This window comes from Talpa europaea (genome assembly GCF_964194135.1).
Source record: "Talpa europaea genome assembly, chromosome: 6".
Lineage (NCBI taxonomy): Eukaryota > Metazoa > Chordata > Mammalia > Eulipotyphla > Talpidae > Talpa > Talpa europaea.
Window position 1 is genome coordinate 2634512 of NC_140072.1, and position 24774 is coordinate 2659285.

The following is a 24774-nucleotide window of genomic DNA, read 5'->3' on the forward strand; positions in this document are numbered from 1 at the left end:
CCAGTGCCACGTGCGATCAAACACCAGGACCCTAAATACACTGCCCCGAGCGTCCTCCCACCCTCGCCTCCAGCAGGGCCCCTCAAGCCCGCGCTGCTGTGTGTAAGGGTTTTGGATTCTCTGGTGAGCGTGATGGCTCCTCCACCCCCAGAGACGCGGGCGCGCGCCGTGGCAGGTGCTTCGGGGACTCCCCGAGCCCCAGGGAGCCACTTCAGACCGGGGTGCTTTCCCGCGGTGGCACTTTGGGGCGCCGGCAGCGCAGCTGAAACTCGCTCTAGCACCCGAGTCCGAGCCCCCACCCCGCGGGCACCCCCTGGGGGCTCCCCAGCCGGGGACCGAAGCCCGCGGTCTCGGGCCGCTCCCGCGAGGCCCTCGCGCGGCCCGGCTGCCTCCCGGCTGGGTCCACGCGGTTTCCCGCCGAGCTCCCCAGGAGGCGCGGGCCGGTTCCGAGCGCATCTGGGCCCATTTCTGCGCCCCCTCCCCTTCTCTCCCGGAGCGCCCGCCCCGCCCGGGGCCGCCCTTCGGACCCCGTCGGGGCTGCGCCTCCCGAGGGTCCCCGGCCGCGCAGCTCTGGCCGCCGGGCCGGCCGCCTCCGGACGCCCGCAGCGGGCCCCGCCGGGGGCACGCCCGGCCCGAGGCCCTCCCGGGGGCGGCAGGGGCCACCCGCACCGCCCGCCCGCGGCCCGGCCAGCGCGCCCGAGCCCGGGACAGCCCTGCGGGGGCCGCTCGGCGACGCGCGCCCGGGGCCGCCGGGGCCTCGGGGCCGACGGCTCGGCCGGGGGAGAGCCGGGCCGCGCCCCGACGGGTCTCCCCGCGGCCGGCGGCTCCGCGTGCGGCCCCGCGGGACACGCAGGACCCGGGGCCGCCCCCGGCCCGGCCCGGCCGCCCCCGCGCGGCCCCCACGACACCGGCCGTGGAGGGCGCCGCGGCCCCGCGCTCAGACCCGCCCCGGGCAGCCCGCCGCCCCGCGACCCCACCCATCCGCCCGCCCGCGAGCCTCGCTCCCCGCGGGCCCGGCGCCCCCGGCGCCCCCGGCGCTCCCCGCGGGCCGCGCTCTCACCTCCCGCCGCGCCCGCGGGGCCGCCCGCCTCGGGGTCCGCAGCCCCCGCCCCGCGGCGCGCGCGGGCAGCCGCTCCGGCCCGGAGTCCAGCGCCAGCTTTTCCGGCCGCCCCGGCCGCGCCCTCGGGCCACGCCCCCGGCCTTCGCGCAGGCGCAAACGTGACCCCGCCCCGGGCTCCCCGCGGGGAGGAACGCGGGCGGGAATTCCGACCGGAAGCGGGGGGGCGGGGCCTGCTCGGCGGGCCCCGGGCGCCGGAAGTGGCGCTCCGGCGGCGGGGCCGCGTCTGCCCTGCTGCGCCGCGGCTGCGCCTCCTCGCTCCGGCTTCTCCGTCACGCTGCCGCGATGTCCGCCATTCCGGCTGAGGAGAGTGACCAGCTGCTGATCCGACCCCTGTAAGGACCGGCCCGAGGGCTGCGAGAGGCGAGGGGCGGCCGGGGTCGCCGTGGCGGCCGGGCCTCCGGGGCTGAAGAGTTCGCGGACGACGCTCGGACGGGCCTGCGCGCTGGATGGGGCTTTCCTTTTCCTCAGGCTCAGGGAGCGAGCCTCGGAGTTGGGGCGCGAGGGGAAAGTTACCTTTGGGGCCGCGGGGCGCTTTCCTGTAGGCTAAGGAGCGGCAAGTGCCCAGGCAGCCGGCGGTGCTGGTGCTGGTGCTGGTGCTGGCCGCGGCGGCGGGGACCTGGCCCGGGCCGGAGGGGCGAGGAAGCGCTGGATCTGCTCCTCGCTGCCGCCGGCATAGAGAGGAAATACGTTAGGCCCCAGCTGTGAGTTCCAGTCTGCGTTCCCCCTGCCAGCGTAAGGGGGGTGGAAAGCAGGACAGAAAGAAGAGCAGAGGCCGTAGGACTAAAGCTGCTCTTGCTGTCCAGGAGAACGCTGGTCTCTCTGGGGAGAGGGCCTCCTGCCGGAGGAGCCCTTGGCAGGTGGGGAGACCAGCTTCGCAGGGGAATTCAAGTGGTGCAGAGCTCACGCCCGTAGATGAGCAGCTCAAATCCACACACGTGTTTGTTAGATATTAGTTAGCCCCACGCGAATGTGTGCGATTCCCTATGGGTAGAAAGTACCTCCTGTACACATTCTCAGTGAGGACATGGTCCCCCTGCTGGGGATGTGGCCCTAAATTTCCCACTGCTCAACGCACACCTGTGCACTGCCTGTGTTCAGCAAACACAGCAAGTGTCAAGCACCACACTAGGCACAGGGAATACAAGTAAGACAGAGAGGGCAGCGTTCCTTGACTTCACCTTCAAGGAGAGAATTGCAGGGAAAGGATGCGTGCTGGAGAGAGAGGGTGAGCTAACGGGAGGCCATTCATTTGGAGTCAGACTGAAATCTAATCCCTAGTCTCACTGACTAGGACAGCGACCTCACTGAATCTGTTTCTTCCTGTGGGAATAATTTAGCAACACTCACAGCGAGAAGGAAGACCATGGTAGTGCCGAGTAAATGGTAGCTAAGGGTCCAGGGAGGCATTGCGCTGTATCCTGGGAGGATCCGGAAAAGGGGTTTCTAAGATGGGGAAGAGAATCCTGGACGTATGGTGCATGAGCTAAGCCCTAACGGGGAGGAATTAAAGACAGGTGAAGGCAAGGATGTTCCAGGCAGCGGAAGTGGCAGATAGGAAATGAGAGTGGTCAGTGTGTGGCCAGGGTCCTCGTGGCTGTCGCTCAAAGGTCAGCAGATGAGGGGGGAGAGGCTCTCAAGCACCTGTATACATCCGAAGAGGTGGCAGCCTTTATCACATCCGCTAAAAAGCCAATGATGTATCCTAAGCAGGGATGGGACAAAGTGGGGGTTGTATCACAGTGTCACGACGACATAGCAAAGATCTCTCCTAAGCAGCCATGTAGCAGGTGAATGAAAGGGTGGAGGAAGTAGGGAATCCAGTAGGATGCAATTGAAATTATCTGGGCAGTAGCAGCGAGAACTTGGAATGTGTGAAATGAGCAGCAGCAGATTGGAAAGAAATGTTAGAGAGTAAGGAAGTGACATCTTTAGAATGTTATAACCATTCAGATTTATCAAACGAGGCAATGTAGGGAGGGGAGGCAGGGCAGAGCAGTTAGGATGACTCAGATTCTTGTGCTCAGCGTATAGGAGATGGGGCAGGTATGGAGTAAATTGGGGCGTTTTGTTGTTTTATTACAGCCTTGTTGAGATATAATTCACATGCAACTCATGTAAAATGCGTGATTCAGTGGTTTGTAGGGTGTTCACATAGTTGTATAAACATGGCCCCTATTTAATCCCGATCATTTTCGTGATGCTAAAAAGAACCCTGTGCCCATGAACAGGCACACACTTCCTCCCAATCTCCCCAAGCCCTGGACAGCTGCCAGTCCACTTTGCATCTCTACAGATTTGCCTGTTCTGGACATGCCATAGAAGTGGGGTCACACAGTCTGTAACTTTGTGACTTGTTCCTTTCCCTAAACACAGAGTTCACAAGGTTCAAAATCTGGGGGCTTTTAGTCAATAAATATTTCCCGAAATTTACTGCATGTCAGGCATAGTGGCCGCACAGTGGGGACTCAAGTAGCCAGTGTCTCTGCTCTCACAGAGCTTGCATGCGAATGGAAACAGTAACTTCAGGGAGTAGTGACAGGTGATGGATGGCGTGGGAGCCTCGGGAGAGAAGGAGGTCAGGACCAGGCCTTGAGAGGGCGCTTTGTCTGAGACCCAAATGTCCTCGCTGTGGCAGAGACTCCCAGAGTATAGGCAAGTGACTGGAGGGGAAGCAAGCGCTGAGTGTCTGACTGAAATGGCCTGTGCGACATGTCCCAGTAGATACTGAGCACCTGCGTGCTAGAGGCCTGGTGTCCAGGGCAGTCCGAACTAATACAGGTGGGCAGAGGCCGCAGGCAGTAAAGGCACCTGAGAGGGAAGCCAGCTGGACAGAGTGGGGCATGAAGCCAGGAGAAGTGCTCCAGGGGGGCAGCGTGGGGGTTCAGGCCTCAAGAGGACGGTAAGACCAGGGCTGGAGAACTGTTTCAAGCCACAGAGCTGCTGTGCGGGGATCCTTTCAGAAGAGGGCTTGGAGGAGCCGCATGCAGAGGGCTGAGTGGGTGGAGGGAAGGAAGGAGAGGCAGAGTGTGCACAGCTCTCTTAGGAAGCTGGCTAGGATGAGGGGGGAAAGGGATTCGACTGCAGGGATTTTCATTTGGGGATGAACGTGACTGGTGTGTTGAAATCCCTGTGGTAATGAGCAGAAAGCCAGGGTGATCCCCATGACAGCCATACTTGGCTCCCCGGGGAAGCTGAGAGCCATGGGCAAAAGCCGAGCAGCTCAGACAACAAAGAGGTTCCTGGAGAAGCAGAAAGACGAGGACATGGGTGGGTTGTAAGTGGAGTGGAGGAAATTGGCCAGCAAACTGTCTCCTTGACATGGATGAAGGCCATGCCCCAGGTGAAGAGGATGGAGGGCTGGAGGGTGAGGCAAGGGGAGAAAGTTAGAAGTGGCTGCTATGGAAACTCTAAAAACAGAGCCGGGACCTACAGGTAGGAGGACGCACAGGGCGCCCGGTAGAGCGAAGGGTCAGGGGTCCAGTCGCACCAGGGCTTTTGAATTTTCTTCATCAACATCCCCTGCCAGGGTCTCGGTTTGGGCATAAGTAGATCCCTCTTGTGTTTTAGCTTCTAATAAGTAGGCAATTGTTCCTTGACAGGGTCTTTGAAGCAGGCAGCCCCCCTGGGTTAGACACTTACTGTGGTGCTTGGCAAATAAAAGCTGGACTGTTGGGTGAGCAAATGAGATTGGAAAAAGTCATCAAAGAGGGGAAGGGATCTGCAAAACAGGTGTGTCTTAAAGTGTGTCTTGTGGCCATCGGACATTAAGTCTGACTAACTTAAAAGGGAGGAAAAATTTAAATACATGGTATCAGAGATACTGAAATAACAAGGTAGAAGGGGACGGAGCTTCACAGGTGTGAAGAAGTCTTATTTAAATTTAAGCTAATGCGTATTATGATCTCAAACTGCATTTTTGAAACGCTTATGGGTTCATACTTAAGTAGTGCTAATTCTAAAAGTCTTATTAAATAATCCTCATAACTGCTCGTTTACATTCTAAATACATCATAATTTAACCCCAAGTCCCTGAAATCCCAAATGTGCATTTTCATCCTTCCCCATTGACACCTCCTGTCCCCTGTCACTCTGCGGGACTCTGGACTCTTACCTGGCGGGAGTGAGCGCCGGCGCTGGCGTCGAGGGGCATAGCGTAAGGTGTAAAAGAGCCTGAACTTGTGGGATTTGATTTTGATTGTCTTTGAATCATTTTTATTTCTCCCCTTGAATGTTTACAGTGGAGCTGGACAAGAAGTAGGAAGATCATGTATTATCCTGGAGTTCAAAGGAAGAAAAATAATGGTAATTATGATCGTAGTCAGATTAGTAGTCTGCAGGGGGCGTTTGACCTTTCTGGTAGAGTGTCTGTTTAGCTCCCAGAAAAATGTCATAGTTGGTGTTTGTAGTCTGTGCTGTATCACATTAATGTGGAAATTAAAACATCCTTCTCCTTAGTAACTTGGCAGAACATTGGGTGCACGGGAGAACTGTATTCCAGGGTTATAAAATTGTCACCTAGATGGCCTGAATGGATGCTTCTTCCAAATCCCTCTTTACTTTCTGAGGGACTTGTCACCCTAACTGCCCCAGTCCTGGTGGAGGCCCCAAAGGGAGTGAGCACCAAACACGAGTAGCGCTCCCCCACCCAGCCCATTTGACTCCTTAGTTAGCATTAGGGCCCCAGACTTGCCCCCAGTGTGGGCAAGTCGGTCTGCTTCTCCAAACCCTTTGCCTTATCTGGAAAATAGAGGGGTCAGAAGAGATGGTTTCTTGGGTCCTCAGTAGGAAGACAGAGGCTCCTCAAGTTGCTCAGGAGAGGAACCTCATTCATCTCCCAACCTCGGAAGGACAGGCACATGTCAAGCGTGTGTTTTTAGTTGTTTATTGTAGTAATTTCACTGTAAAGCCCCCAAAATGAGTCTATAACGCATTGATGACTAACTCTTAGGAATTTTGTTCCCTAACTGTACATTTTGAAAAACAAGCTTTATTAAATTAAAAAAAGAATTGTTCCCTCACACGCCTTAAAATCATGATTAGGGAAGTTTTCCATTTCTGAGCACTGTCACCTTACAGTAGTTCAATCTGGTAGCAGGAAGCCTGTGCACTTTTAAAATACATTTTAAAATGCATCCTCTGATATTAAAGTTCTTGAAAAAGAGTTCATTCATTGCTAGAGTGACTGTAGACCAGCCCGGAAAGATGGCTTGTGTTTGCGCCTTGGGGCCCTAAACACGAGCTGTGTGGGCGTCCGCGTCACCACTGCTGTCTGCCGCATGCAATGACAACTGCGTTCCAAATGCTGTCCACCTTGGTTGTGTGATTAGCGGGTCAGTTATAAATGTTGTCTATTTGTCGGGTGAATTTTAATAAAAAGTGCAGGAGATTGTGGACTTTTTCCCACCTTTTCCAGCTGGACTGTGGGATCCACCCTGGCCTGGAAGGAATGGATGCTCTTCCCTATATTGATTTAATTGACCCAGCCGAGATTGATCTCCTCCTCATCAGTCAGTAAGTTTTTTATTTACTAACAACACTGGTTTTCAAGGACTTTTACTATGCAGACAAGCGCTTACCAGATTTAAGTCTAAGATTCTGGTGTTTTAAGGCACTAGTATTTCCTCCTTGGAAGCACTTGCAGACACCCACGGCAGCGCTCCAGTGCTTATCACAGGTGAGAGGGGTTTACTCTGAAAACCTTACCTCCTGTGTCCGGAGCCAACAAGGAGACAGAACACACCTTGATCCCTGTGACTCTTGAGACCAGGAGAGCCCCTCTGAAGCCACAGTGTCTTGGGGAGGGCCCTGCATGGTCGCGTCTCCTCTGGGGCCTTCACCTAGAAGCACTGACGTGGGCAGCTGGCTGCCACCTAGTACGGCTGCCAAGAGCAGTTTTACATCTTTTCTTCTCCGCCACCGGTGAAAGAATTGGCTGTTTAAGAAACACTTCTTGTGCTAGAACCGGATGCATCATTCCTTCCCTCGGCACACAACTTGTGTGGCTGTTCTAGAAGTCAGTGTGTTGTTGCTTTTTTCTTTTTGTTTGTTTATTCCTGTTTAGTGTGTAATTGTTAAATAGAACTTTTCTGAAGAGCTCTACCGCCATGGTAATGATGGACTGTATTTTTAAGAACTGGTGCATCTCTCTTCCTTTTTCAGTTTCCATTTGGATCACTGTGGAGCATTGCCCTGGTTCCTACAGAAGACAAGTTTCAAAGGAAGAACATTTATGACTCATGCCACAAAAGCTATTTACAGATGGCTTCTTTCCGACTACGTCAAAGTTAGGTAAATTACTTCAGTGGATTTTACATGCCTTTAGTTTTGTGTCATGCCTATCGTTCACGTCATGGACCATTTGGGTTTTGAAATGAGGTGCTCTCTTTATTCACAGGGATGTCTTCAGTTTAGCTATTCAGTAGCACTTCATCAAACACCCATTGTGCCCTGTCCTGGAGACTCTAGATAGCATCAACCACACAATGTAATTTGAAGAATCACAATATCGTTCTTACTGTGTCATCCATAGACTTTTAGAAATCTTGGCCTTAATTATTCTTCTTTGCATCTTTCCAAATCTAGTAACATATCAGCAGATGACATGCTGTATACTGAGACCGATTTGGAAGAGAGCATGGACAAAATTGAAACCATCAACTTCCATGAAGTTAAGGAAGTGGCGGGGATCAAGTTTTGGTGTTACCACGCAGGCCACGTTCTCGGAGCTGCCATGTTCATGATTGAAATCGCGGGTGTGAAGGTATTCCAGCTCGGGGCATGTCCTCCCCACCTTGTGCCAGCATGTTGTACTAAAGAAATTTCCCTAAGATTTGCATAGTATCAAAACACTGAAACAAGATAAAATTAAGTGGTTACTTTTTCCTTTTAAATATCATAGTTCATACCTTGATTGTAATACTTCTATGTCAAGGCTGAGAAGAATAAAATAAGCATCTCAAAAGAGTAACGTTCCTCAGTTTTCATGGTATTACTTTTCAGTGTCCTTTAGAAAATTAATTAGGGAAGAGCTCACATTATGGCTATGTCTGCTTAACGTTAGAACCTGATTCAGCATTGATATCCTCTATGTTCTGGAATTCACAAGACGCTCCTAAAGAGGGGGTCTGAGAGGAGTGAAACAAGTTCATCAGAAAGAATTTTTGCAGCCATCCTTATGAAAAAGACAAATAGATTTCTTAATAACCTTGTGAAAACTTTGGTAGACTAATAGGTTTCCTGACTAATAGGTTTCCTGACTAATAGGTTTTGAGCAGTTCTGAACTCTGGCTGCACATTAGAATCACTTAGGAGACTTTTTAAAAATACCTCCTCAAGGCGGTGGCCTTGGCCTCTTTTTCTTGTTTCTTAAGTTGTTGAAAGGATTCTTATATGAAGCCAGTATTCCGGGATAATATTGTCCTGAGTTTTTGCAGCTGCTCATATATTTGAAAATTTTACATATTGAGCTGTACTGTCTATCATTGAATTTATTGTTGGTGTTTGCTCAGAAGCTCAAAGAAGAAGCTGAAAAGACCGCAGGTGCAGATCTCAGTTCCCACTGGCATTTGATGCCTGCCTACCTTAAGTTTACCTTCCGTTTTAGACGGTTTTCCCTTATACCTCAGAAGATTTCTTTCTTTTTTTTTTTTTTTTTTAAGATTTATTTATTTATACAAGAACCAGGGTACAGGCCAGAGGCGTGAGAGGGTGAGAGGATTCACCAGAGAGCGGGAAACAGGCATACAGACCGAAAGCACTGCTGAGGGGAGCAGCGGGCATGACAGGAAAGGTCTGCCGTGCCATGTGGGCTTCTCCCTGGCCAGCCGGGAATCAAACCTGCACTGCAGAGGCTGCGGACAGCTTCACAGCGCTGCGCTTAACCCACTGCACCACCAGGGAGGCCCTACCTCAGTAGATTTCGCTCCTCATTGTGCCCTTTTACTCAAGTTGTTCAGAGCACTTTCCAAGTTTATTAATAAATGGGTTATCTTTGTGCGGTGCTTCTGGGAGTATAGTACCCATTAGTCGGGTTGAGTAATTGAAACACTGGACAGCTTGTGTCAGAACCAACTTAACATTTTGAACTAGACACAGGCATTGCATCTAAATTTCTGTAGTTGTTGGCTATTTTTTCTATTGAACTTCACTTTCAACTTTCATGAGTTAAATATATTCACTAGTAAAATGAATCCTTCCACAGTCCTGACTTTCTACTTTTGTCTTTTTCACAGCTTTTGTACACAGGTGATTTCTCAAGACAAGAAGATAGACACTTAATGGCAGCTGAAATTCCTAATATTAAACCTGATATTCTTATTATTGTAAGTATTAGAGTACTGTATAATAATTAGTGTAATGTAAGCATAATTTTTTCTATTGGGAAAAAATTACGTGATCACCATTTCATAATAAGTTATCAGATATAAATGTATCTGCTTTTAAATATAAAAATAATTGTTTGGCTTCTCTTTGTGGTACAGCTCTAGATTCTTGCTGTAAGTGTATTCTAGTCTAATATCAGAGATGCTAGGCTAGCTCCTGGTGATTTATCCAAGTTGAACTACCCCAAATTCATAGCTCATCTTAAGGGATATGTAGAATAGTGTGCCCCCATAGCCTTTACCATGATAAGTATCTTTGATCTGTAGCATCTCCTAACTTAATGTGTTCTGCCTGCTACTAGTTTTTAAGTCCCAGGAGAACAACAAAAATTAACTGTAAGAGACATTCACGGGGCAGTAGGGGAGAAAGGCATAAATTAAGTGTGTGTTGGTATCAACAAGGTCAGGGATTGGGGGCGAGATCTTTGGGGCCTATGATATTTGTTAGAATAACAGGTGTGACAGTGAAAGAGCTCTGTGTTTTTCCCTCACACCTGTGGCATCCCCCTTCCCAAGTGTGAGGGAATAGTGCCTATTGCTATCCATAAGTGACGTGCTGTGAGTGGATTCAGTCTGACTTGGTTGATGGTAAACCCAGCAAATAAACTGAGCTTCAGCAAAGGGAAATTTTTTTTAATTCTTCCAAAAATATTTTTGTGATAGCTTTAGATAGTACTTTAGAGCAGTACTTCTCAAGCTTTAATGTGCTTGTGAATAATCTGATATTATGAAAGTTAGATGCTGATTCACTAGGGACCTGATTTCATCACTACTACTGAGCTCCAGGCGTGCAGTGCTGGTGTCACACATGGTAAGGTGTAGGGGATTTCTGTGGCAGCTCCTGCCTCAATGGTGGCAACAGTGGCATTGCCAACCATGGAGGCAGGAGCTGGTAGCTCCTGCCTCCATGGTTGGCAATGCCACTGATTTCTTTCTTTTTTTTTTTTAAAGATTTATTTATTTATTTATACAAGCACTGGGTACAGTCAGAAGCGCGGGAGGGTGAGAGAATTCACCAGAGCCAGAGCGGGGAGCAGAGCAGGCAGAAGGACCGAAGTTCACTGCTGAGGGGAGCAGCGGGCGGCAGGAGAGGTCTGCGCGCCATGGGGGACCCTCCTCTGGTGGCCGGGGAGCAGCTGGGGAATGAACCGGCGCCGCGTAGGCTGCGGGCAGCTTCGCAACCCAGTGCTCAACCGCTGCGCCACCGGGGAGGCCCGGTGTAGGGGATTTCTGAAGAAGCAATATCTATTTCTTTTTCTTTTTTTAAAGATTTATGATTTATTTATTTATACAAGAGCTGGGGTACAGGTCAGAGGCACGCGGGAGGGTGAGAGAATTCACCAGAGACAGAGTGGGGGCAGAATAGGCAGACGGACTGAAGACACTGCTGAGGGGAGCAGTGGGCGAGGCAGGAGAGGTCTGCCACACCATGTGGGTTTCTCCCTGGCCGGCCGGGAATCAAACCTGCACTGCAGAGGCTGCGGACAGCTTCACAGCGCAGCACTCAACCCGCTGTGCCACCGGGGAGGCCCAGCAATATCTGTTTCTGACTTACAAGCTTTGATTTATCAGAAGTAGAAAAAATATCCTTTTCCCGCCCATTGAAAGCAAATGGTTTAAAAAATAAAAAGACAGCAAAACAGTCTTGAGCAGAGAAGATCCATTTTTGATTGTTTCCCAGTTGTTTTCTGAGAAGTTCTTATACTTAGCCAGATTGGAATTTTAATGTTCCCATTTACTCTTCCAATTACTATTACAAGATGTGTTCAAGAAAAACATCATGTTAATGGGGAAATGAATCACTTTACCTCTGCATTTCATTGATGTTTAACTTTGGAGTTCTTCGGGAATCATCAGTTTTGGTCTCACACTTCTAGTGTGTTCTTTAGGAGTCTACATATGGGACCCACATCCATGAGAAGCGTGAAGAACGAGAAGCCAGATTCTGTAACACTGTCCATGATATTGTAAACCGAGGAGGTAGAGGTCTCATCCCTGTGTTTGCTCTCGGAAGGGCTCAAGAGCTGCTCTTGATTTTAGGTATGCCTTTTCTTTTTCTGTTTGGGAGATTCCCCAAATTTTGGAGTTCCATTGTATCAGGATCGTTGCATGACGCTGAATAAGTCGTGCCATCTTCCTGAGCTTCAGTTTCTACATTTAAAAATACAGAGATCAGGGACTCCCTGGTGCCGCAGGGGTTAAAGTCTCAGCACTATGAAGCTATCACCAGCCACTGTGGTATGAATTTTATCCCTGGCCAGGGAGCCGACCCACATGGCACAGCAGACCTCTCCTGTCTCCCCACGGCTCCCCTCAGCAGTGGATTTCATTTGATCCACCTGTTCTGCTCCCCACTCTGGTGAACCCCCTGCAACCCCCACACCTTTGGCCTACACCCCAGTTCTTATATGCATAAATAAACAAAATAAATCTTAAAAAATAAATACAGAGATCAGGTGCCAATAAGAGCCTGGAGAAGCTGTAACTCTCAGGCACTACCCCTGGGAATATGGATTCCTGCTATCTGGTTGCCATCACTATCAGAAGTCTTAAAAATATGCTACCCTTGATCTAGCAGTTCCACTACTGGGAAAAAAGTGAGACACACAAAAAATTGCATAAATAAACCTTCCTTTGGTGTTATATTGCCCCCTGTTTTTATGAATTATCAGAAAGTATTTAGCATTTAGAAACAAAATTCAGTTATATAGTAGTATGACTTTCTACACTTTTTTATGTGCAAAATTGGTTTTAACACATTTGGCATTCCCGTTTTGTAATTAAAGGTCAGTGTGTCTATTTGAGATATTAATACCTTTTTATTTAAAATTGTCAGAATTTAGCCTCTCTCTGAGGTAATAAGTTATGGTTTATTATTCAGTGCAAACTTCTACCAAATCACTTTTGGTTTTTGGTTTTTGGGTTTTTTTAAGGATTTATTTATTTATATAAGAACTGGGGTACAGGCCAGATGCGCGGGAAGGTGAGAGGATTCACCAGAGACAGAGCAAGGAACAGAGTAGGCAGACTGACGAAATACACTGCTGAGGGGAGCAGCAGGTGAGACAGGAGTGGTCTGCTTCACCACGTGGGATTCTTGCCGGCCGGCCAGGATCAAACCCGCGCTGCAGAGGCTGCAGACAGCTTCATAGTGCAGCGCCAGGGAGGCCCCCCAAATCACTTTTGAAAGTCTCCACATCTTGAGACTGTGATTGTACACATTCTTTTTAGGTCATGCACTAGTTTTTAGAAATGTTCTGGTTTTAAAAGTTTGTTACGTTTCTCAAACTGTTAAAAAGGTACGCTTTAGTTTATCTGTCTGTTGTCTGAATTTATAAAAAGTCATATCTATCATTATTTGAACTATTTACCACACGTAACAAGAGGGTATTCAATTCTCGTAAAATCACTCTAGATGAATACTGGCAGAACCACCCAGAACTCCACGATATTCCCATATACTACGCGTCATCCTTGGCCAAGAAGTGCATGGCGGTCTACCAGACGTACGTGAACGCCATGAACGACAAAATTCGCAAACAGATCAACATCAACAACCCCTTTGTTTTCAAGCACATCAGTAACCTCAAGGTGAGTCCTTAGGGAAGAGGGAACAGGGTGCGGAGAGACAGGCCCATCTGGGTGGGAGATGCCAGCAGGTGACCTGTGGCTGGAGCCGCCGGTGAACTCTCCTCTTCTCCCGCAGCCACTCCTCGGCAGGACATCAGAAATCTAACGACTGGCATTCTTCTTCACTTCACTGAGTTTTGTCTTTTGTTCCAAGTCTGCATACATTCCAAATATTTACTGTTGCTAAATAACTTGAATCCTTTGGCCATAGAAATAAAAAGTACTGATGAGAAAAAATACCTGGTGGTTCACATTCAGTTTTCCTAGTCTTGCCCAAACTCAAACTTCATTTTGTTGTGACATTGCCAATTCCGTCTATAGAAATTCTCACATGTAAACTTTTCTAGAGCATTCTATAAAATCTGATTTTCTTTAATTCAATAAGTATGTTGTCTCATTTAAACCAATGCTGTATTCGTAATAAAATAATACGCAAAATAAATTTTAAGTTCACTTGCTTGAGCATTAGAGCCACATTCTCCCTGGAAATCCTGTTAGGCATTTCTGTTAGATTTCCATACCAGCTCAGACTATTCATAACCTATGCAAAACCATTGTGAGTCTTTGGGGAAATATATCCTGGGGTGGGCAGAGACCCAGCGGACTCTCACTCTCTGACTCCTTCTAGGCACTGGAAATGGCCCTGATGGCACTTCTGCTCCCATTAGAACTAGGTTTTAAAGGTTAATGTGAACTGGCTGCTTTCTCACACTTTGTCTTCCTATCGCTCCTACCCTAAACTGTTTAGGAACTTAGAAAGTAGACTTAAAATGTGTACTAGACTTACCAAGGCAGCAGTGGCTCATCTCTCGACCTAGCTTTCTGTTACACTGAGTAGCTCATGTGCTTCTCCATTCCCCTTTCTTTTGCAGAGCATGGATCATTTTGACGACATTGGGCCCAGTGTGGTGATGGCCTCCCCTGGTATGATGCAAAGTGGCTTATCCCGAGAGCTCTTTGAAAGTTGGTGCACTGATAAGCGGAATGGTGTCATCATAGCAGGGTACTGTGTAGAAGGGACACTTGCCAAGGTCAGTCATGCTCCCAGCCCCTTGTGATTCCTAGCCAGGATGGCGGAGGAGCAGTTTCTTCACAGGTTTTCCCACTGATGTAGTTCTTTAAATAATACAAGTTTTGATCATTTAAAAAGATGAAACTGGAAATGGGTAGCTGGAGATGTTCCTAGGTTGAGGAATTAACGCAGCCTTGAGTGGCATATCCAGACCCCCAGGAGTTGGTAAGCACAGTGAAATCTGAGCAGCTGCCATCTGGTTGCCGGCAGAAAAACCACAGAAGCACCCAGGTACCCTCTGATGAGGAGAGACCAGTGGCTAGTCCTGGCTTGATCTTCCCTCTTCCTATTGATCTATCACGGTTGACATTAACTCCGGGGGACACAGGCATCCGAATGCAAAGCCTCAGCCAGCCTCACGCTCTCTAACCTCCTCTGACAGTGACTTGTGTTATATTTTTTCAAATACATTAAGCTCCCTCATTTGATCCTTTTCATTTGTCTTATTCTGTAAGTCATGTGGGCAGTATTGGCTGTGTATTTGAAATAGATTAGAGAATAAAAATACATCTGTCCTTTGTACAGATCTTTTCACTTAGAAAGTCACTTTTAGAGCAAGAAAATTGTTGAGATTTGTAGGTTTGCCTTTCCCATCAGAAGTTCTTCTTGCATTCCAAGAACATTGAATCTTAATCTGCTTACTTTCCTGATTAAAGATTTGCTTGAGCAAGAGAATTTGATTTACTGTGTCAGTAGTGTTAGAGGGTTTTTGTGCTGAAAGTCCTAAATTTATAGTTTACAGCTGATGAGAAAGTAGAACATGTACTTCTTCTTTCCTAATTGGTTAGTTTATTTGTGTGTTTTCGCCTTTGCTTTTAACAGCATATCATGTCCGAACCTGAAGAAATCACTACCATGTCTGGACAGAAGCTGCCGCTGAAAATGTCTGTTGATTACATTTCTTTCTCTGCTCACACAGATTACCAGCAAACCAGTGAATTTATCCGTGCTTTGAAACCGCCTCATGTGGTTAGTCTGTGAATGTGATTTACAGGGGGGAGAGTGCACCCTAGAGACTTAGCCGCAGCCAATTTGCAAATCAAATAGCACCATCTGTAAGGTAGCATTTTAAACAGACTGCTTGTGCTTGCCCTTGGGTTTGACCTTTACAGCTCCCTCATGAGTTAGCCAAGGCCTGCACTTTAATTTTCTCCGTTCCACAAGGTGTCACTTTCTCAGATCTGCCAACTCCAACGCCACTGTCCTTCCTGTTACTGTCCGCTGCCTCCCCAATAACTTGGGAATACAGGCTTTGAGTTGTGACTGCTTGTTTTGAACCCCATCTCCACCCCTGACTTGCTAGTAACCCTGGGCAAGTTACATAACATCTCTGCACCCCGTTTGTCATTGGGATAATAATATAAGGTTGTGAGGGCTAAAGAGAGAACATACCTCAAGTGCTTAATGTGGTGACTGACGTAGTAAATATAATAATTTGGAGGAAGGAGAAAGACGTCATATAATAGTCGTAAAGGTTAAAGATGCAAATAGGTATGAAATATGCTGCATAGGTCCTGGCTGATGTGACTTGTTTATATTTTCAAGTTTCGTGTAATTATTAAAGTAACAATTATATTTTGGTGTAGTTGGGGACGGGGGGGGGTAAGCTTTTTATTTTTTTTGTTTTTTAAAGATTTATTTATTTTTATTCAAGAATTGGGGTACAGGCCAGAGATGCGGGGGGTGAGAGGATTCACCAGAGACAGAGCGGGGAACAGAATAGGCAGACGGACCGAAGTACACTGCTGAGGGGAGCAGCGGGCGAGACAGGAGAGGTCTGTCCTGCCATGTGGGTTTCTCCCTGGCTGGCTGGGAATTGAACTCGTGCTGCAGTGGCTGTGGATTGCTTCATAGGTTGCGTCTTAACCCCTGCGCCCACGAGAGTAAGCTTTTGAAAAGCATTTTTATATTAGAGGAACTGTGTGGAGCAGGTGGTTGTGGAAAACAAACGAGTGCCCTTTCTGGACGTGTTGAGAAGTATCTTAGAAGAAATGCCATTTGTTAACTGCTTTTTTCAAAAATTTTTATTGTGGGAAATATACAACGAAATGTGCAGCTGTAACCGTTTCCTCGTGTACGGTTCCATGGTGTCTACCACACTCAGTGTTGTTCAGCCACCCCCACTCTGTTTCCAAAACAAACTGCCCACAAAGCAGTAATGCCGCCCTCCCCGCCACACACCCCCAGCCCCTCATTGACTTTGGTATTGCACTTGCTGTAGCTGACTTGCCAAGTTCTGGGTGTTTCATGTATGTAAAATCACACACACTGACCCAGCGGGCTGGGCGCCATCCAGCGTCCGATTCCACCTCCCGTCGTGTGCACTCACCCCATCTTGCTTATTCGTCTTTCTACCACACTTGGGTCGTGTCCACTTTTTGGTCATCAAGAATAAGGCCGCCATGAATAGTGCAGAGGCAGCTGTTTGAGGCCCTGTTTTCAGTTCTGTTGAGCAGATGCTGGGGGTGGAGCCCCGATTGCATGGGTGATTCTGTGTTGAGGTCCCACCAATCTGTCTCCCATGGTGGCTGCACCCACTTTCATTCCCGCTGGTAGCGCAGGAGCGTTCCACCTCCCCCATACCCTTATCTGCTTGTTTTCCTTTTTGTGACTGCAGCCATGGTGGTGAGTGTGAGGAACCTCTCCCTGTGGTTTCCATTTTCATTTCTCTAGTGACTAACAGTGCTGGCACCTTCTTCATACTCTTGTTTGTTTTGGCCTCTTTCTACTACAATAGTCCTCACACGTATTTGCCCTTGGCCCTTAGTTCTTTGGGGGTGAAAACCACTCACCTACATCCTAGAATGCCCAGTTAGTTACAGCCAGGCGCTTTGTACAGCCGTGCTTCACGGTTCTACAGCAGGAAGGAAAAGCTGATTCTGGCCCTTTTTCTCTAACTTCCCCCCTCGTCCTCTGTCTTCTCGTCACTCTCCAGGCTCTGTCTCTGCAGACAGTTTAAACTCCTGGATTGAACGTGGTGCTTACCTTCCCCCCGCCCCCAGGTCAGCAGCAGCGTAGCTATGCAGTGAGGCAGGACTACTACTGCAGTGGGTGGTAATAATAAAGGCTAGGCCTTGTCATTTTTCACGTGCTAGGCACTGTGCTAGTGCTAGACTTGTATTGATTTGTCACTCCTCACAATTATCAGCTATTTTGTAGATGAGAAAACTGTGACTTGCCCAAGGTTACACAGCAGTGCCGGGACTTGTGTTCAAACAGGCAGCCCCAAAGTCAGCCTCTTCGCCACTAGGCCCGGTGGCTCTGCCTGGTGTTGATGCCAGGCAGGCTTCTACTAGCACTGGCAAGGAACCACCTACCAGGAGCTTACAGGGTAAGAATGATTGAGCTTGAAAAACATAGGTCATGAAAGGGAAAGAGACTGGTAGCTCCTGCACTGGTAAATACACCCTAAATGTGATATTCTTTGGTTTGGAACTGTTTTATGTGGTATCACTGTAATAAAAAGAGAAAATATCAGAAGTTACTTTTTCCATGAAAGACTTCTTTTGAAAGTCTTAGATTAGGAAAGCTAGCAAAAACCAGGTGTTGTCTGAGGGAGTAGCAGCAACAGTTCATACAAGAATCACATGCTTTAAAGCATTTTAGCTACAGAACAGCCCTTAACCAGCATGAGCATATAAGCTTGGGCAAGGTCTGTGGCTTCCCCCAAGTGGCAAGAACTGGAGTAAAGAATTTTCCTCGAAATAATTCTACTTAAGGATCTTTTTAAAGCCAAACAGAATGAAAAAGGCAAGTTGGATCAACTGGAGGTGCTTACATGTAATAAAATTTAATAGCTTCAAGTACATGTCTACTTCATTTATCTCTCTAATTCAGGATAGAACATCATTAATCTGAACTAAGGATGTTTCCTTGTACTCTTTTAAAATTGGTTCTATGTAGATTTTAGTCCACGGAGAACAGAATGAAATGGCCAGGTTGAAGGCAGCCCTGATTCGCGAATATGAAGACAATGACGAAGTTCACATAGAGGTTCATAACCCTCGGAACACAGAGGCAGTGACCTTGAACTTCAGAGGAGAAAAACTGGCAAAGGTAAGAGGTTATGGCCCCTAACCTCAGGCTTGTCTTGTTTTCAGGAACATGTGTACTACTTAAGAAAAAAGCACTCAAGAATGTGTGCTTCGTGATGATTTATGTCTTCTTAGTATAGTATAAAAACCGTAATGCTTTTTAGTCATTTTCTAGTACTGCTAATTCATTTCTTTGCATGGAAAATTTTCAAATAAATTAGCTCTTGATGCACTTGAATTTAGTAGCTTTTTAATCCACAACCCATTGCTTTTCCGTCCCATGTCTTGAGGATGAGCAAATATTCACTACTGCTTGTCCTCTTGATGTTTGCCCTAGAAATTTAAAGATAGGCCCGTATCTGTAAACATTCATCCATGGATATGATGGAACTTACTGAAAAATTTCTTTTAAAGAATTAGTCATTTTTAATGGTAAAATACAGTATTCATGTTTTTATAATATTTATGTAGTTTAAAAATAAAAGGGTTAAGAGAAAAACATACCTGGCACTTTAGCTAAGGAATGCTGTAATAAATCTGATTTGTACTGGGGTGTAGCCCAGAGGTGTGGGGGGATGAAAGGATTCCCCAGTGACAGAGTGGGGAGCAGAACAGGCAGACTGACTGAAATCCACTGCTGAGGGGAGCAGTAGGGAGACAGGAGAGGTCTGCCGTGCTGTGTGGATAGCTCCCTGGCCAGGGATCAGACTCGTACTTCCAGATAGCTTGACAGTGCTGAGACTTAACCCTTTGTGCCACCAGGGAGGCCTCTTATTTAACTTTATGTATGTGTAGAGACACTCTTGTGAATATCTGTTTTCCCATATGCGGTTTCACATTGGAGTGTTGATCTGGCACTTTAGCCATAATTTTAGCTATTTAAAATCTGATGCTTTACTTCTTTTTTTGCTCACATGCAGTAACCTTACTTAGGTTGAATTCAGGTTTATAGCCACCATCCTCAACCATGTAAAACAAACACTTAAGAAACAAATCAGATCCACAAAGGACTATCAAAAAATCCACACACTCTGCTGTCTCAGAATGTCCGGCCAACCATTTGTATCTATTTCCTTAAATCTGTGTGCTGGACACTAGCACACACTGGCATAAAGAGAGAAAAGCACAGCTGGCAGCAGAAAGTGAAGTCAGGATTATCCCAGCTCTTCCCTGAGGTCCTTCATTCCGCATGCAGACAAGCGACCCCACCTCATCAGGGTCTGGGGCATCCTGTGTTAGAATTAGTGTCCTGGGAGCAGAGCTCCTGTTCATGAAAGAGAACCCTGTGAGGCAGAGCTCTGTCCGTGCCGGGAGCAAAGCCAGGCTGCTTGTGCCCTTACTCAGCTGAAGACCAGTATGAAATGCATCACCTCTGGCCCTTGAGTTCATTTATTTGTAGCTGGGAAAAGTTATGTTTAAGAATGTGAGTCATGTTTGAAAAGTTTGGTTTTGAAATGTCGTTACTCTCTTCCATTAAAAAAAAAATTCCCCCTTGGGAATTTTTTGGCTGTGCAGGGGTTGAGGTCTCAGTGCTATTGGGCTGTCGCCAGCCACTGCAACCTGAGTTCCATCTTCCACCAGGGAGCTACTGACAGGGCACAGCAGGCCTCCCCTGTCTCCCCGCTGCTCCCCTCAGCCATGGATTTCAGTGGATCTGCCTGTTCTGCTCCCCACTCTGTCTCTGGTAAATCCTCTCATCCCTCGCACCTCTGGCCTACACCCCAGCTCTTGTATGCATAATATAAATTAAAGTAAATCTTTAAAAAAAAATTCCTCCTCAATTGTGTGAGCTTATCCACAGCTGTCTGTGTTCAGATACTGACAAGATATTACCTGGCTCTGCCTCACGGGTTGGGTCTGGCAGTCGTGGTAATGGAGCCCCCCGCCTTGGGGAGCTGATGACCAGCGGAGGGAACGTGTGCATCAGTGGCCTTCCCACTACACTATCACCTCTGAGAGCTTTTTTATTTATTTTTTTAAGGATTTATTTATGCATACAAGATCTGGAGTATAGGCCATTGGTGCTGGGGGTGAGAGGATTCACCAGACAGAGTGGGGAACAGAACAGGCAGACTGACTGAAGTACACTGCTGAGGGGAGCAGCAGGTGAGACAGGAGGGGTGTGCTGCACCATGTGGTCAGCTCCCTGGCTGGCTGGGGATCGAACTTGTGCTGCAGTGGCTGTGGACAGCTTCATATGTTGTGTCTTAACCCCTTGTGCCACCAGGGAGGCCCTCTGAGAGCTTTTTTAAACCCCAGCACAGCACTCAGTAGGTCTACTTGGTTGCTGAATGGATCCTGGCATTCTTGCCAGATTAGCCCTTGTGATTCTTTCCTTTAGTGACTCGGTAGCCTTGTTACTGCCTGCCGGAAAGCTCTGTGGCGTTTTTTACATTTCATATATGAATTCATGTGTGTTGTTTCCATGGGCCAAATGTCTAGTGGTTATCATTATGAGTGAGTACTTGAATAATTGCATTTTATAAGATCCTGTTTTCTTAAAGCGGCTCTTTTGGTGTGTTTTTCTTTCAATAGGTCATGGGCTTTTTAGCAGACAAAAAACCAGAACAGGGCCAGCGGGTCTCAGGAATACTTGTTAAAAGAAACTTTAATTATCACATACTTTCTCCTTGTGACCTCTCCAGTAAGTATACTATTGAATGTCAAATATAATTTTACTTTAGCATTTAGCATTTGATTTTAGCACCATTCCAAAATCTGTGACAAGTTCTCGCACTGAGCCAAATTTTAAATAACAACCAAATAATAATACAGAAATATGTAAAAGTTGGGCCTCCCCGGTGGCGCAGTGGTTGAGCGCTGGTTGCGAAGCCGCCCGCGGCCTCTGCGGCGCCAGTTCGATCCCCAGCTGCTCCCAGACCTGAGGAGGGTCCCACATGGCGCGCAGACCTCTCCTGCCGCCCGCTGCTCCCCTCAGCAGTGTACTTCGGTCCTTCTGCCTGCTCTGCTCCCCGCTCTGGCTCTGGTGAGTTCTCTCACCCTCCCCTGCTTCTGACTGTACCCAGTGCATGTATAAACAAAACAAACAAATAAATAAATAAAACATGCCTCTATAAAAAAAAAAAAAAGAAAGAAAGAAATATGTAAAAGTTAATAATTTAGTTAGCTTTATGGCAGGGGTAGGGAGATCTTCCTCGAACTATTAAAATACTTAAATCTTTGTCAAATAACTCTTCTCTTAACTGGAAACTTCTCAGTAGGCTAATGGCACCTGCTGACTCTCTGCGGGCCTCTTTCTAAACCCTTGTCAGTGGAGTGTGGTGTTTTTGCTCTTAGAAGTAACACTGCAGTCCCCACATGACACTGTACATCACTAATGGGACTTTCTGTTCTTCACCATTCCAAAAGAGTGATTAAGAGTAGAAGACAAAGCTTTTATGGTCAACTTAAATGGAAAAATAGTTTAACGTAAAGCCTGATTTTTTTCATTGTGTTGGAACTTTTTTTGAATATTCAAATTGGTAACACTATATAGCCAAAGTACATACGTTATAAACATTCCCCTGTGTGTTCTGTGCCTGTAAATGCTAAGCCAACATTACCTTTCCCAGTAAGCTTGATACTATCTTCAAGTAAATAACTTAGGATTTTTTGTTAGCACTAATAAATTATAAGTGCTGTATGAAAGAATAAGAAACAGCAGTGTGTTTAGGTATTCGACCTTGAGACAGGCCCACTGTCAGCTTGCAGAACGTCACACAAGTAGAATAGATCTTGTTCCTTTTTCCAGCAACCCATGAATTCTCCCAGTGCTAGGACTCACTGGGAACGCGTGGGGAGGACAGGGTTTATTCAGCACAGTCTTGAACCTTTAAAGGCCGTCTTTTAAAAGCAGCGGTCTTGTGCAGAGTGTGCCCCAGCATTTGTCAGTGCCAGCTAGAGAGCATGATAGGTGTGCCAGGAGAGAAATGCACTGGGAAGAGTTGAGAAGAACTTTGCCAACCAGATAGCTCTGGGCCGGTGATGAAGGATTACTAGGCCTTGCCAAGCTGGAAGAAGACAGAGGACAGCTGGCTCACTGGGCAGGGGAAGCCCAGGGGGGTGAGGGTGCTTTCTAAGGTTGGAGCATAAATTAGTGGGGGGTGGGAAGAGTGTCAGATGGAAACATTTCACCGAATTACATGCTCTCTTTCTGCTTCTCGTTTTTTCTTCATTCCTGGTAGGTGTTTGCAGATTGTATTTTGTGCTGCTGGTGGTGGTCCTTATCTTTATTCTGATTTTCTCTTCAGATTATACTGACCTGGCCATGAGCACTGTAAAACAGACCCAAGCCATCCCGTATACTGGGCCTTTTAACTTGCTTTTGTACCAGCTACAGAAATTGACAGGTGTGTATATTTATTGAAATTCATTTCATTGGGTTTTTTGGAGCATTTAATAATTATATATTGAGGAAAGGATGATATAATTTTTGCACTTGTCTCAGAATTGCACAGATTTTATTTTTACTTCATTTGGCCATGTAATTGTTACAGTGGGTAAAAATTTTGAAAATATACTGCTAACTTTAATGCTGTAGTACATCTTATAGTACATCTGTGCCAGTCCGTGCAGTAGGTTTTACAGAAGTGTGTAACTACTGGCCGGAGGTCAGTAAAAGAGTAAACCACTCCTATTTTCACGTTAGATCTCTTTCAGTTAGAGATTTTCGTGTTTTAACATGAGGGGCAATGTGTAAATTAAAAGATGTAGACTCTAATAAGCAAGAATGCTTCAAATTACAAGTTACACTTTCTATGACTATATACCTCGTAATTCATATTGTACTACTACATAGTAAACCCGTAGGAAGCAAATTATTGTGCACCTCAGAACTTCACATTAAGATTTAGGTCATAACATAGAAAGTTAATATATCTGAATTAATCCTTAATGAAGAAGTTACTAGGGAGACCAGAGAAATCTTACCTGAGACAGTAGAATTTCCCTGTGGAATGATTATACCTGTGAAGACAGAAGGTAGAAGTAGTCATCGGCAGGAGTTGACTAGTCTCATGTGCAATGTTAAGATGCCAGCAGCTAAATCTCTTGTACAGACAGATGTTTGGTGGTCACCAAAGTGTTACTGCTAAATTATTTAATATCCAAGGTAAATCCTTTCTAGTTATATGTATTTTTAATATACATTGAGATCTTTCATTTGCTTTAAGCAATTAATACAAAATTTACTTTGCCATTTAAAATCTGACTATGGGGCCTCCCCTGGTGGTGCAGCGGTTGAGCGCTTGGCTACGACACTGCCTGCAGCCTTTGCGGTGCCTGTTCAATTCCTAGCTGCCTGCGAGGGTCCCACATGGCGCGCAGACCTCTCCTGCTGCCCGCTGCTCCCCTCAGCAGTGTATTTCATCAGTCTTCCTGTTCTGTTCCCTGCTCTGGCTCTGGTGAATTCTCTCACCCTCCCACGCTTCTAACTGTATCCAGTGCTTGTATAAATAAATAAGTAAATCTTTTTTTAAAAAAGATCTGACTATGCATGAGTTATTAAATTTTTTCATTGTATAGCATTTTTATTTCATCTGTCTCTATAAATAAATGAGTTATTATGTCCCTGGAAGATTATCAGAAAGGTATAAACATAATTACTTCTTTTTTTCAGGTGATGTAGAAGAATTAGAAATTCAAGAAAAGCCTGCTTTGAAAGTGTTCAAAAATATTACTGTGATACAGGAACCAGGAATGGTGGTATTAGAAGTAAGATAAGTTTATTTACCCAAGTGGGGTGGGGGATGGGAGGTGAGGTTTAATCATTCAGCTATAATTGTAGAGAAAAATTAGTTTCTCCCTAGTCAGGAAAATACTAACTGGAAAATATATGCATGTCTCTTTTTCGTTCCAAGATCAGCTTTAAATATAACATAGCTGGGCATATCCTATGTAGTTTTAATAAATTAAAAGCTCAAAAGCTCAATGTTTGGTATGCTAAGGAGTAGAGGTCTCATGTGAGTGAACTTCACTGATTTTGTGTGCCTCATATATGTCTTCAGTTATGTAAAAAGTTCTTAAAATTCTCAAGATAAAAATAATTGTTACATTAAAACAAACCTGTCATATAAGCACTTTTTAAGAGATTAAAATTTTGAAGATTTAAATAAATTTAAAGTGACACCAATCTACAAAGGCTAGAAATGATAAATTTAGGTAATAGGATTTCTGCTGGTAGAATTTGGAACCAGACATCAAAGGAATGTGATAGTTGATTTTGAGAGATTCATGCCTGCTTAAAGAAGGACTTTTTAAAAAAAAAAAAACAGGTTTATTTTATTTTGCATACAAGAACTGGGGTATAGGCCAGAGGTGTGTGTGGGGGGGGATTCACCAGAGAGAGTGGGGAGCAAAACAGGCAGATCTACTAAAATGCACTGCTGAGGGGACCAGTGGGCGAGACAGGAGTGGTCTGCTGTGCCATGTGGGTCACCTCCCTGGCCGTCCTGGGATCCGGGGATTGAATTCGTGCTGCCAATAGCTTGATAGCACTGTCTTTAACCCCCCCCCACTCCCGCCAATAGGGAGGCCCTA

General features: G+C 46.7%; 1 protein-coding gene across 3 annotated transcripts in view; it reads left to right on the top strand.

The window, feature by feature from the left end:
• Window positions 1-1402: 1402 nt before the first annotated feature.
• Window positions 1403-24774, top strand: part of CPSF3 (cleavage and polyadenylation specific factor 3) — a gene marked incomplete at both ends in the record, with an annotated part of 30304 nt that continues 6932 nt past the window's right edge. The window contains 14 exons of one of the 3 annotated variants that reach the window (XM_084235001.1): window positions 1403-1452; window positions 5359-5422; window positions 6534-6631; window positions 7280-7408; window positions 7703-7880; window positions 9352-9441; window positions 11391-11541; window positions 12917-13092; window positions 14004-14162; window positions 15026-15172; window positions 18107-18259; window positions 20773-20881; window positions 22488-22586; window positions 23855-23949. In XM_084235001.1, coding sequence (XP_084091127.1) covers window positions 1403-1452; window positions 5359-5422; window positions 6534-6631; window positions 7280-7408; window positions 7703-7880; window positions 9352-9441; window positions 11391-11541; window positions 12917-13092; window positions 14004-14162; window positions 15026-15172; window positions 18107-18259; window positions 20773-20881; window positions 22488-22586; window positions 23855-23949 — 1698 coding nt within the window. Of the gene's footprint in view, window positions 1453-5358; window positions 5423-6533; window positions 6632-7279; window positions 7409-7702; window positions 7881-9351; window positions 9442-11390; window positions 11542-12916; window positions 13093-14003; window positions 14163-15025; window positions 15173-18106; window positions 18274-20772; window positions 20882-22487; window positions 22587-23854; window positions 23950-24774 lie in introns of those variants that run through there. The other 2 variants (XM_084235003.1, XM_084235002.1) reach the window with 2 other exon arrangements.